This window comes from Canis aureus, chromosome 20 (assembly GCF_053574225.1).
Source record: "Canis aureus isolate CA01 chromosome 20, VMU_Caureus_v.1.0, whole genome shotgun sequence".
Lineage (NCBI taxonomy): Eukaryota > Metazoa > Chordata > Mammalia > Carnivora > Canidae > Canis > Canis aureus.
In genome coordinates this window covers 18,987,569-19,001,385 of record NC_135630.1, presented here as the reverse complement: position 1 = coordinate 19,001,385, position 13,817 = coordinate 18,987,569, and the positions used below count along the sequence as shown (strand labels likewise).

Below are 13,817 nucleotides of genomic sequence, written 5' to 3'. Positions count from 1 at the left end.
TTGCATAGACTGAGTAGCTTATAAACAACAGAAATTTATTTCTGAAGGCTGGTAGTCCAAGATCACTGTACTAGCATGGTCAGGTTCTTGTGAAAATCCTCCTCCAGGTTACAGCTTGCTGATTTCTCTTTGTATCTTCACATGGCAGAGAGCAGGACGAACAAGCAAACTTTCTCATGACCCTTATGAGGGCACTAATTCCATTCATGAGGTCTCCATGCTCGTGGTCTCATCTAATCCTAATTACTTCCCAAAGGTCCCATCTCCTAATACCATCACACTGAGCAGTAGGGTTTCAACATTCACATTTTAGGGGGACACAAACATTCAGTGCATAACGTTACTACACTGAAATACACACCCATTCTCATACCTCTTGTGTACTTTCACACCTATATTTGTACATACTTTGTTCTCTCTGAAATGCCCCTTCTTCCTGTCTTGTGAAAATCATTCGATGTCCCACTTAAGTGCTACCTTCTCCTGCAACCTTTTTTGATCCTTCTTAGACTTAATTTCTCCAAATTCAACTCTCCTATAGCAGTTTTTGTACTTCATCTTGAGTACTTGCATTTTAGCTAGGTGATGAGCCCTGTGTCCATCTGACACCTTTAAAAGTACAAAAATGCCCTATCACACAATGTTTTTCTGGTCTATGATTTCAGTTCTGCCAGGGTCAAATCTTATCCCTAACCTAGTGATATGTAAACATGCTCCATTTAGCTGAGGATTCAGCTAAGGAGGTAAGGAGGTAAGGAATGTGGTCCTGGAAGTGGGGTCATTATTAACATAGTTCCAATGGAGATGTGTTCCAGATGTAAATATTTATTTCCTGCAATGAGTACCCAGTAGTTTACTGACTGATCCCTTCCTTTTCTCTAACATGCTTCATATTTGTTCCAGTGGTGACTGTGGCTAGGCTAGAAAGAACACCAGCCCATCCCCACCCCTCCCCTCAAGCTGCTATAACATCTAGCATAGACTTTGACCAATCAAAAGACTTCGAGGATGAAAATTAGATATTGCTGGTAGAGCACAGAAAAGCAAACATAGAAAAACATTGGGGAGACCAGTGATGAGCAAATATCGGATAGAATCCATATTCATCTGTTATGATACTTTTATGGTGTGTGGTTTTTTTCTTCCTAGAATTGTCAGGCTATACATATTAGCACCATGTAACTATGTGTTTTGGTTACTTTGGTACTTTTGCTCACTAAAAAGGAAAAAAATACACTGTAACAGGTTTGGAGTAGTAGCAAAAGTCTGTTTTTCTTAAAGAAATGAACCAGCAGGTCTGGCTATTTAGAACTTGTCTTTTAGATACCAAGAAAATACTAATACCATTTCAATTGCTAAAACGTGCTGACAATGTAAATAAAGACCTGAGAGGGCAGCCTGGGTGGCTCAGCAGTTTAACGCTGCCTTTGGCCCAGGACCTGATCCTGGAGTCCTGCGTCGGGCTCCCTGCATAGAGCCTGCTTCTCTCTCTGCCTGTGTCTCTGCCTCTCTCTCTCTCTCTGTCTCTCATGAATAAATGTATAAAATCTTTTAAAAAAAAAACCAAAAAAGACCTGAGAGATTCAGTAATTTAGAAGAAAAAACATTATAGTGTATAATTCTTGAATATGGATTGAGAAACTTATTAGCATTGTCTGAAGTTTATTTTCTTTAATATAGTTACGTCACCGTTTATGTAAGTGAATTTGGTTATTTGCAAATTAGCAAATCTTTCTTTGGGAAGGACTCTGCTCATGTTTACTACAGCAGTTAGAGCCTTGAAAACCAATTAAAAGTGTCCTCAAACTTTGCAAGTAGACAATAAATATACAGAGAAAAGTAGAATAAACAAAATAACCTCATCAAAAGACATTTACACAATGACAGCTTTGCAGTTTGTACCGTAGGATCTCAGAAAAGAGATGCTCAACATCACTCATCATCAGTGAAATACCAATCAAAACTGCAATGAAATACTACCGCACACCTGTCAAAATGGTTAAAATTAACAACACAGGAAACAAAGATGTTAGCAAGGATGCAGAGAAAGGGAAATCCTTTTACACTGCTGATGGGAACAGAAGCTGGGAAAGCCACTGTGGAAAAATATGGAGGTTCCTCAAAAGTTAAAATAAGAGCTACCAAAACTAGAAAGAACCCATCAAAAAGAAGAATTAAAGACCAATATCTCTGCAAAAATTCTCACCAAGATACTAGCCAATAGGATCTAACAGTATATTATGAGGACTATTCACCACAACCAAGTGGGATTTATCCACGGGATGCAAGTGTGGTTCAACATTCGTAAAACAATCAATGTGATAGATCACATCAATAACAGACAATGGACTATTACTGAGCCATGAGGAAGGACGAATAATTACCATTTGCTTTAATGTGGAACTGGAGGGTATTATGCTGAGTGAAATAGGTTAATCAGAGAAGGACAATCATCATATGGTTTCACTCATATGGGGAATATAAGAAATAGTGAATTCAGTATTCCTGAAAGATTCCTTATTCCTACTCCAGATGATTAATTCCTATTTAGATTAAGCATCAAGTACGTAAATGATTAAAGTGTTAAAAAGTTTAACAGAGTTGTAAAGATTGTACTCTCAAGTTAGTTCTACTAGAAAGAGATGTATTAAAAACACAACCTTTCATTACAACTATTATTAATAACACATTAAAGAAATTAATATTATATGTTGATACTCCTGCTCCAGGAGATGGAGCTTAATCTTTCTTCCCCTTTAATGTGAACTAGATTTAGTGATGCACTCTCAAAGAACAGAGTATGGGAAGTGAGAGTAATAGTTTGGCTATTGTGGACACTGCTGCTATGAACATTGGGGTAAAGGTGCCCCTTTGTTTCACTATATCTGTATCTTTGGGGTAAATACCTAGTAGTGCAATTGCTGGGTCATAGAGTAGCTCTATTTTTAACTTCTTGAGGAACCTCCACACTGTTTTGCAGGGTGGCTGTACCAGCTTGTATTCCCACCAACAGTGCAAGAGGGTTCCCCTTGCTCCACATCCTTGCCAGTATTTGTTGTTTCCTGTCTTGTTGATTTTAGCCATTCTCACTGGTGTAAAGTGGCATCTCGTTGTGGTTTTGATTTGTATTTACCTGATGGCAAGTGATATGGAACATTTTTTCATGTGTTTGTTGGCTGTGTGTAGGTCTTCTTTGGGAAGTGTCTGTTCATGTCTTCTGCCCATTTCATGACTGGATCATTTGTTCCTTGGGTGTTGAGTTTGATAAGTTCTTTAAAGATCTTGGATACTAGCCCTTTATCTGATATCATTTGCAAATATCTTCTCCCATTCTGTAGGGTTGTCTTTTAGTTTTGTTGATTATTTCTTTTGCTTGTGCAGAAGCTTTTTATCTTGAAGTCTCAATAGTTCATTTTTGCTTTTGTTTCCCTAGCCTTCATAGATGTGTCTTGCAAGAAGTTGCTATGGCCAGGGTCAAAAAGGTTGTTGCCTGTGTTCTCCTCCAGGATTTTGATGGATTCTTGTCTCACATTTAGATCTTTCAACCATTTTGAGTTTATCTTTGTGCGTGGTATAAGAGAATGGTCCAGTTTTGTTCTGCCAGTGGCTGTCCAATTTTCCCAACACCATTTATTGAAGAAGCTGTCTTTTTTCCATTGGATATTCTTTCCTGCTTTGTCACAGATAAGTCGACCATAGAGTTGAGGGCCCATTTCTGGGTTCTCTATTCCATTCTATTGATTTATGTGTCTGTTTTGTGCCAGTACTGTCTTGATGATCATAGCTTTGTAATACAGCTTGAAGTTAGGCATTGTGATGCCCCCAGCTTTGGTTTTCTTTTTCAACATTCCCTGGCTTCGGGGTCTTTTCTGGTTCCATACAAATCTTAGGATTATTTGTTCCAATTCTATGAAGAAAGTCCATGGTATTTTGATAGGGATTGCATTGAATGTGTAAATTGCTCTGGGTAGCACAAGCATTTTCACAATATTTTTTCTTCCAATCCATGAGCATGGGATGTTTTTCCATCTCTTTACATCTTCCTCGATTTCTTTTATAAGTGTTCTGTAACTTTTACAATATAGATCCTTTAACTCTTTGGTTAGGTTTATTCCTAGGTATCTTATGGTTTTGGATGCAATTGTAAATAGAATTGATTCCTTAATTTCTCTTTTTTCAGTTTCATTGTTAGTGGATAGAAATGCCGCTGATTTCTGTGCATTGATTTTGTACCCTGCCACATTGCTGAATTGTTGTATGAGTTCTAGCAATCTTGGGGTGGAGTCTTTGGGGTTTTCTGTATACAGTATCATGTCATCTGTGAAGAGAGAGAGTTTGACTTCTTTGTCAATTTAAATGCCTTTTATTTCTTTTTGTTGTCTGATTACTAGGACTTCTAGTACTATGTTGAATAGCAGTGGTGAGAGTGGACACCCCTGTCGTGTTCCTGATCATAGGGGAAAGGCTCTCAGTGTTTCCCCATTGAGAATGATATTTGCTGTGGGCTTTTAATAAATGGCTTTTATGATATTGAGAAATGTTCACTCTATCCCTACAGTTTGAAGAGTTTTAATCAGGAATGGGTTTTGTATTTTTTCAAATGCTTTCTCTGCATCTGATGAGAGGATCATACGATTCTTGTCTTTTCTGTTATTGATGTGATCTATCACATTGATTGTTTTACGAATGTTGAACCATACTTGTATCCCGTGGATAAATCCCACTTGGTTGTGGTGAATAGTCCTCATAATATACTGTTGGATCCTATTGGCTAGTATCTTGGTGAGAATTTTTGCAGAGATATTGGTCTTTAATTCTTCTTTTTGATGGGTTCTTTCTAGTTTTGGTAGCTCTTATTTTTAACTTTTGAGGAACCTCCATATTTTTCCACAGTGGCTTACCCAGCTTCTGTTCCCATCAGCAGTGTAAGAGGATTTCCCTTTCTCTGCATCCTTGCTAACATCTTTGTTTCCTGTGTTGTTAATTTTAACCATTTTGACAGGTATGCGGTAGTATTTCATTGTAGTTTTGATTGGTATTTCACTGATGATGAGTGATGTTGAGCATCTTTTCATGTGTCTGTTGGCCATCTGTATGTCGTCTTTGATGAAATGTATGAAATGTCTTTGATGTATGTCTATTCATGTCTTCTGCCCATTTCTTAACTGGATTATTAGTTTTTTGGGTGTTGAGTTTGATAAGTTCTTTTTTTTTTTTTTAAGATTTTATTTATTTATTCATGAGAGACACACAGAGAGAGAGGCAGAGACACAGGCAGAGGGAGAAGCAGGCTCCATGCAGGGAGCCTGACATGGGACTCGATCCTGGGTCTCCAGTATCATGCCTTGGGCTGAAGGCGGCGCTAAACCACTGAGCTACCCGGGCTGCCCTGATAAATTCTAAATATATTTTGGATACTAATCCTTTATCAGATACATCATTTGCAAATATCTTCTCCTATTCCATAGGTTGCCTTTGGTTTCCTTTGCTGTGCAGAAGCTTTTTATTTTGATGTTGTCCCAATAGTTCATTTTTGCTTTTGTTTCTCTTGCTGAGCTCAGGGACCCTACCTAGAAAAAGTTACTATAGCCAATGTTAAGATAAGTTACTGCCTGTGTTCTCTTCTAGGATTTTTAAGGTTTCAGGTCTCACATTTATGTCTTTCATTCATTTTGACTTTATTTTTGTGTATGGTATAAGAAAGTGGTCCAGTTTCATTTTTCTTCATGTTCCTGTCCAGTTTTCCCAGCACCATTTGTTGAAGAGACTATTTTTTTTTTCTACTGGATATCTTTTCTGCTTTGTCAAAGATTAGTTGGCCTTATAGTTGTGAATCCATTTCTGGGTTTTCTATTCTATTCCATTTGCCTACGTGTCTGTTTTTGTGCTAGTACCATACTGATTACTACAGCTTGTAATATAACTTGAAGTCTGGGATTGTGATGTATCCAGCTTTCCTTTTTTTTTTTCTTTTTATGATTTTTTTATTTATTCATGAGCGAGAGTCAGAGACATAGGCAGAGGGAGAAGCAGGCTCTCCATGAGGAGCCTGATGCAGGACTCTATCCTGGATCCTGACCTGAGCCAAAGGCAGACACTCAACCACTGAGCCACGCAGGTGCCCCTGTTTTTCTTTTTTGTGGTTCCATGCAAATTTTAGGATTGATTATTCTAACTCTGTGAAAAATGCTGGTAGTAATTTGATAAGGATTACATTAAACGTGTAGATTGTTTTGGGTGGTAGTAGACATTTTAACAATATTTGTTCTTCCAATCCATGAGCATGGAATATTTTTCCATTTCTTTGTGTCATCTTTAATTTCTTTCATACATGTTTTATAGTTTTCAAAATACAGATCTTTTACCTCTTTGGTTAGGTTTATTTGTAGATATCTTATGATTTGGGGTATAATTATAAATGGTATTGATTCCTTAACTTCTCCTTCTGCTGCTTCGTTATTTTAGAGAAATGCAACAGATTTCTGAATGTTGATTTTGTATTCTGCAACTTTATTGAATTGGTGTATCAGTTGTAGCAGTTTTTTGGTTGAGTTTTTTGGATTTTCTCTACAGAGTATGATGTCATCTGCAAATATTAAAGGTTTTACTTCTTCCTTGTGGATTTGGATGTTGATTTTTATTTCTTTTTGTTGTCTGATTGCTGAGGCTTGGACTTCCTGTACCATGTTAAGTAACAGTGGTGAGAGTGGACATCCCTGTCCTGTTCCTGATTATAGAGGAAAGCTCTCAGTTTTTCCCCTTTGAGGATGACAGTAGTTGTGGGTTTTTTATATGTGGCTTTTATGATGTTGAGGTATGTTCCAGACTAGCTTTAGTTGTCCACATGGGCATGGAGACAGTCCTTCAAGGCCTCTGCTTATGCTGTTCCTTCTGCTTGGAGTTGTCTTTTCTCTTTCAGCTCCCCATATCCCCATCACCAACCACCTACTCTTTTAAAACTTACTTCTGAAAAAAACAAAACAAAACAAAACAAAACAAACTTCTGTGTCTCCTCTGCCAGAAATTCTCCCTGCCCTGATCCTCAATCCCAGGATAAACTAGATGACCTCTGTCTTTCATTTACCATATGTATTGTTGTGAATTCTTTCTCACTTTCTCTTCTCCACTAGACAGGGGAAGGAACTGATGTTTTTTAATCATTACAATTCTAGTACTTTCCAAGTGCCCTGCACTGTTCATTTGCTCCATGATTGAATGCCCTGTGCCTGCTCCCTGCAAGCTGAAAATATCTTTAAGTCATAGCCAAAAAATGGTTTCCCATTCAAATTTTAAAGATTAAAAGAGTGAGATTATAAAGCAAATAATTTCATTCAGTGTTTAAACTGATACATATCTTCATATGTAATTATGTGTAATCATGATATGTACATTGTACCATTTTAAATCATGGTACATAGTTATCTAGATTGGAAATATTTAGATTCTTCAAAGTAAATACTAATTTCTGTGGGTACAGATAGATATGGTTGAAACATCTGATAAATGGTTAAAACCTGATGCTAAGTGGTGCTAAAATAATGCCACAATTAGGAACCAATAAGTGCCAAAGAAATGTTAGTTTTATATATGGGGCTGGATATTCCTTTTTTTTTTTTTTAATATTTTATTTATCCATTCATAGAGACACAGAGAGAGAGAGAGGCAGGGGCACAGGCAGAGTGAGAAGCAGGCTCCACGCAGGGAGCCCGATGCGGGACTCGATCCAGGGTCCCCTGGATCAAACCCCGGGCTGCAGGCGGCGCCAAACCGCTGCACCACCGGGGCTGCCCTGGATATGCCTTTTTTTAAACCATTAATATATAGTTAAAAATTCCCAACCACAGATGAGATCAGTAGTTAGTTTCAGAGTTGAGTAATAGAGTAATACATTTTTTAAAAGTAATTTTCACAACTTTTAGAGCGAAGTTGACTTTTTTTTAGAGAGTAATAGAGTGTGCACAGGTTTGGGTGGTAGAGGGGAGGAGCACAGGAGAGGGAGAGAGAGAGAATCTTAAGGAGGCTCCATCCCAATGCAAAAAGCCCCACAACTGGACAGAGTCCAACACGGGGTTGGATCTCACAACCCTGAGATCATGACCTGAGCCAAATTCAAGTGGTGGACGCTTAACCAACTGAGTCACCCAGGTGCTCCTAGAGAAATAGTTGACTTTTAAGTTAAAAGAATAAGAGTTGCTAATAAATAGTGCAGAAAACAGAAATGTCTTTCTATTTGATGGAATGATTAGAACACAAATTATACCCTTTTACATCAGAATATTACAGCTGGTGTTTCTGAAATATTCTCTTTACATACTTTATTTTCCACTGTAACCAGTTTTATTTTAAAAATAGCAGTTTGAAAGGTAGTGTTCATTACATTGAACAGGCAGGGTTGAGTTTGTATTTAGGATTGATACCTTAAGATAAGCATTTTGTTTTGTAATGTTGTTTCAGCCATTTTATTTTTTTTTATTTATTTATTTATTTATTTATTTATTTATTTATTTATTTATTTATTTATTTTTTTTATTCATGATAGGCACACAGTGAGAGAGAGAGAGGCAGAGACACAGGCAGAGGGAGAAGCAGGCTCCACGCACCGGGAGCCCGACGTGGGATTCGATCCCGGATCTCCGGGATCGCGCCCTGGGCCAAAGGCAGGCGCCAAACCGCTGCGCCACCCAGGGATCCCTGTTTCAGCCATTTTAATAGAAGTACTTTTGTTTTTATCAATGGCCTATTTCAGTTAAAAGTTTTTTTTAACAATCACATGACAAATTATGTAATATGCGGTTTACTTTTCTTACAATTGTTTATAAAAAAACAAGTTTAATGGAAATTTTAGGCTGTAGAAGCGATCTTTATCAACTGTGATTATAGACTAGTTTTTAGCAAAGATTTTAGTTTATGGTGAGGTGAATGTTTTGAAAATTTATCGTATAAACAAATTTATTAAAAACAATAGGCTTTAGTTTTCATTTTAACAAACATACTAAATAATTTCTATGCAAACAGGATGTTTTTATGTCCAATTTCCAAATGGCTTATATCTGGATATAATTGAACAATCAACTATTAATGTAAATTATTGTCCAGTGAAATGGTGTAAAGTGAGCAATAACCTTACAAGGGCTGAATTAAAATGAAAAAAAATCTTAGGTTCTAGAAGAAGGCCATCTCCTTTTCTTTTTTCTTTTCTATCACTATGCTTTTTTTTTTTTTAAGATTTTATTTATTTATTCATGACAGACACAGAGAGAGAGAGAGAGAGAGGCAGAGACACAGGCAGAGGGAGAAGCAAGCTCCATGCAGGGAGCCTGACGTGGGACTCAATCCCGGGTCTCCAGGATCACACCCTGGGCTGAAGGCGGCACTAAACCGCTAAGCCACCTGGGCTGCCCTCACTATGCTTTTTTGATTCCCTCTCCTCCAACCCCAGTTCTTCAAGACTCTTAAAAAGTGTCCTAGGAAATAATGTTGATGCTTACAATAAATCAGAAATAGTGAGACTTTGAAAGAATCAAAGAATTTTCACCTCCTCCCACCTCCCTGCGTGCCCATGCCCAAAAAACATAACTATTTTTCTTATGTTTGGCTGCTATTCAGAATATCTTTTCTCTTTTTTATAGTGATGTTGAACCCGAATGGCTGGACAATGTGCAGAAAAATGGAGAATTATTTTATTTGGAATTGAGTGAAGATGAAGAAGAAAGCCTCCTTCCTGAGACTCCTACTGTGAACCATGTCCGGTTCAGTGAAAATGAAATTATAATTGAAGAAGATTACAAAGAAGGAAAAAAGTATGAACCTAAGCTGAAGCGGTTTACCAAAATTTTAAAAAGTAAAAGTCTTTTACCCAAGCGCTACAATAAAAAAAATAGCAATGACAATGAGCCAGTGTCCATTCTAAAGCATCAGTCCAACCCAAAAACAGGAGTTGTTGTCCAACAGCGGTATAAAGATGTGAATATTTATGTAAACCCCAAAAAGTTAACTGTAACCAAAGCCAAAGAGCAGCTCAAGCTTCTGGAAGTACTGGTTGGGATTATTCATCAGACTAAGTGGAGCTGGAAAAAAAGTGGGAAACAGGGCATTGGAGAGAGACTTGTGGTCCATGGCCTGCTACCAGGAGGATCTGCTATGAAGAGTGGTCAGATATTAATTGGTAAGTGTTGCTGGTAAATATCAGTTCTTGTGTGCAGAGATTCATGATTAATGATGTTTTGTGAGACATGATCAAAACAGAATTCTATCCAAAGTCTCAACAGATTAAGGACTGCTTGGTGATATTTGGGATAATAGTGAAATTGTTAAGCATGGTGTACTTGAAGGAAGGCCATGGTGTTCTTAAATAAGGTTTTTGGTAAGTTGAGGCGTGTGCCTCGTTTAAGCCAAGGAATAGCTTAACTAATTTTTGAGTTTTGAATTATATAATTATATTTCATCTTGGTTATATTTGCTGACAAGAGAAAGAAAATAAGCTAATTTTACAATGATAATTTAGATTTGAATGACCTATATCCAACAGCATGATATAAATATATGTAATTTATGAATAAAAATACTTTTAAATTGTATGTTTGCACTTGAGTACACTAAATTCTTGGAGTGGTTTTAAGCTGTTTCATTTGGCATATTTAGCAACAGTGATGTTATACATAAATTTCCTTTTAAGGGTGCTTGTCATAAAACATTTCATCAATTTTAAGGGGAAAAAAATCCAAAAGTCATTCTGAATATATATTAAGGTGAGCATTTTGTATTGCTAATACATTTTTAGCGTTGGATATAATGCTTGAGTCATAGCAACTTTATTACTTAGATAAAGCTGTATTAGTCAAATGTGAAAATATATTGTTAATGAAACTTAAGTTATTAACAGATTTAAAAACTCATGGTCTTTTAAGTTGACTCAGCCTATAAGATTTAGATAAACTGGGACACCTGGGTGGCTCAGCGGTTGAGTGTCTGCCTTGGGCCCAGGGTGTGATCCTGGGGTCCCGGGATCGAGTCCCACATTGGGCTCCCTGCGGGAAGCCTGCTTCTCTCTCTGCCTGTATCTCTGCCTCTCTCTCTCTCTGTGTCTCTCATGAATAAATTTTTAAAAATCTTAAAAAAAAATTAGATAAACTTTTATAGCTACTTTAGAAACATTTAAAAATATTTCTTAGTCTAAATTGCATTTGTTCATTGATTCAATGAAACTTTTGAACATTTGCTAAGTGTCAGGAATACAAAGATTACTCTAAGGATCCACTTACACTTCTTAAGAAGCTCAGACTGTGATGGAAGAGATGGGTCAGAAAGAGGCAGACTGGGGCCTGGATGGCTCAGTCAGTTAAGCATCTGCCTTCGGCTCAGGTCATGATCTCAGAGTCCTGGGATAGAGCTCCACGTGGGGCTCTGCTCTGTGGGGAGCCTGCTTTTTCCCCTTCCTCTGCTTCTCCCCCTGCAGGTGCTTGCTCTCTCTTTCTCTGTCAAATAAATAAAATCTTTAAAAAAAAAAAAAAAAGAAGTAGGTAGACAGTTTCACATAGTATGATAAGTGCAGTGATAGGGGTTTACAAGGGCGAAATCACATAGGAAGGACATCTATGCAGTGGGTGTTCCAGATGGTTGCAACAAGATCTCCCTATTCCTTTCTTACAACGTCATGTTGATACTCCTTCCATGAAGAGTTAAGTTTTTGGGTCCTCCCCTCCCTACCCCTGTGGGCCTGGACTACAGCTTAACTAGTACTATGTGATCTCAGGGGTGGAATCATAAGAGGTGATGCAGCTTCTGCTTAGTATTCTTGGAGTCCAGTTTTCATTGTGTGAGCAAGGGTGGTCCACATGAAGAGGCCACGAGTAGTATTCCAGCTAATCACCCCAACTGAGGTCTCAGCCGCCCTGCAGCATCAATTAGTTACCACACATGAGTGAAGAAGGCTTCCAGATAATTCCAACCCCAACCACCATCTGACTGCAACTACATGAGGAACCCTGAGTGAGAACCTCCACTAAGCCCAGTCAGCCCCAGAACCAAGAAGGATAATAGGTGGTGGTGGTTGTTTTAAATGCCTAAGTTTTGGGGGATCCCTGGGTAGCTCAGCGGTTTGGTGCCTGACTTTGGCCCAGGGCACAATCCTGGAGTCCCGGGATCGAATCCCACGTCGGGCTTCCGGCATGGAGCCTGCTTCTCCCTCCCCTCCGCCTGTGTCTCTGCCTCACTCTCTCTCTATGTCTATCATAAATAAATAAATCTTAAAAATAAATAAATAAATTAATTAATTAATTAATTAATACCTAAGTTTTGTGGTCATTTGTTATGCAGTAACAGATAGCTAATGCATGCTTATGTTCTCTCAGGTGCTCAACTTCCTCTTTTGTAAAATGTCTCTAAGGTTTATTCTTTGTTCTTTCAGAGGATGCCAGAATTCATGCTTATGAAATCTTGCCTGGTTGTTGCCAACCACCATAATTTTAGGATACCACAAGATGGGAAACGCCTATATTTATCTGGGGCCTCTGTTCAGGACCTAATTGGACTGATTTGTAGACAAATCTCTAAAATTCTTTTTGCCCATTTCTCTTGAACCCTAGTGGAGAGGTGGTTATGATCAGTGAACGTCCTATTCCATGTTTACGTTCCCCTGATCCTCACTCCAGTCTGCTGAATCCTCTAGGAATGACACTTTTGTCTTCTCATACCATCTGTGTGGGAGGAAAGAGAATGAACTATAGAGAGGGAGAGACTGCTATATAGTCCTGTTGATTATATTTAAAATAATTTAAAGATACACATGATGCTCAGAGTATACTTCTTGGCCTGAATGTAGTTACATACATATGTGCATTTTTTGATAATTTACTGTTGTACTACTACAGTTTGTGCACTTTTCTGCATGTGTATTGAGTAGCAATAAAAAGGCAAAAAAAATGAAGTTCATCATTTCAGTTTCATAATGGAAGAGTTTATGATTTACCAATATGTAAAAAAAATTGTCAGAATAAAATGATTATTTCATCCTTGATGCATAGCAAAAGGTTTGGTTGATAAATAAGCCCTCAAAAACAGTTATTGAATAAATGTACATACTATGTAGAAAAATAGGGGAAAATGATTAGAAGTAAATATAAATGCAGCAAAATGCTAGTAGAGTTGGGTTTGTGTGGAGACATTATAAATGTTTTTTTCTTTTTTCAGATGTTTAATTTTATGGTTATGTTGTATATTTTTAAAGTCACATACTTTGGGAATAAATAATGGACAATTAAAATGTCATGGTGACTTTGATAATCCCACAGGATGGAATTCTCTCATTTGTTTCTTTCATTGTTTCATTTCACACTGAATTCTGTGGTTGAACTGTGAGGTAACCCCATATGCAGGAGGATCTTGAAAACTTTGTCCTGGTAATGCAGTATGCTGGGGTGACTTCTGCCATTGTCTTAGCTGGAGAATGACCCTCCTTTGACTAAAGTGTGTTGGCCAACACAGTGAGACTGGTGACTGTTTTCATTCTTTCCCTTTCATGACAGTAGAACTCATGTTCTATTCTGATTCTTCTTTTACTGGGATTCTGGGGGGTTTGCTGCATTTTCTGGTGCCATTTTTGCAGTTCTTTCTGCTGACTTAACTCCTTATTTTTTATTTCTGAGTTTTTCTTAAAGTTTGACCGCTGAGGGGCACTAGGGTGGCTCAGTCAGTTAAATATCTGACTTTTGATTTTGGCTCAGGTCATGATCTCAGGGTTGTGAGTTCAAGCCCCGTGTTGGGCTCCATGCTGGGTGTGGAGCCTGCTTGAGATTCTCTTTCTCCCTCTGCCCCTCCCT

The 13,817-nt window shown here is 37.9% G+C and overlaps 1 protein-coding gene across 4 annotated transcripts in view; it reads left to right on the top strand.

The window, feature by feature from the left end:
- The window catches only part of INTU (inturned planar cell polarity protein), an 82,876-nt gene that overhangs the window by 8,394 nt on the left and 60,665 nt on the right, over positions 1-13,817 (top strand). For all 4 annotated transcript variants that reach the window (XM_077861105.1, XM_077861107.1, XM_077861106.1 and 1 more), the window contains exon 2: positions 9,630-10,165. In XM_077861105.1, coding sequence (XP_077717231.1) covers positions 9,630-10,165 — 536 coding nt within the window. The remainder of the gene's footprint in view (positions 1-9,629; positions 10,166-13,817) is intronic.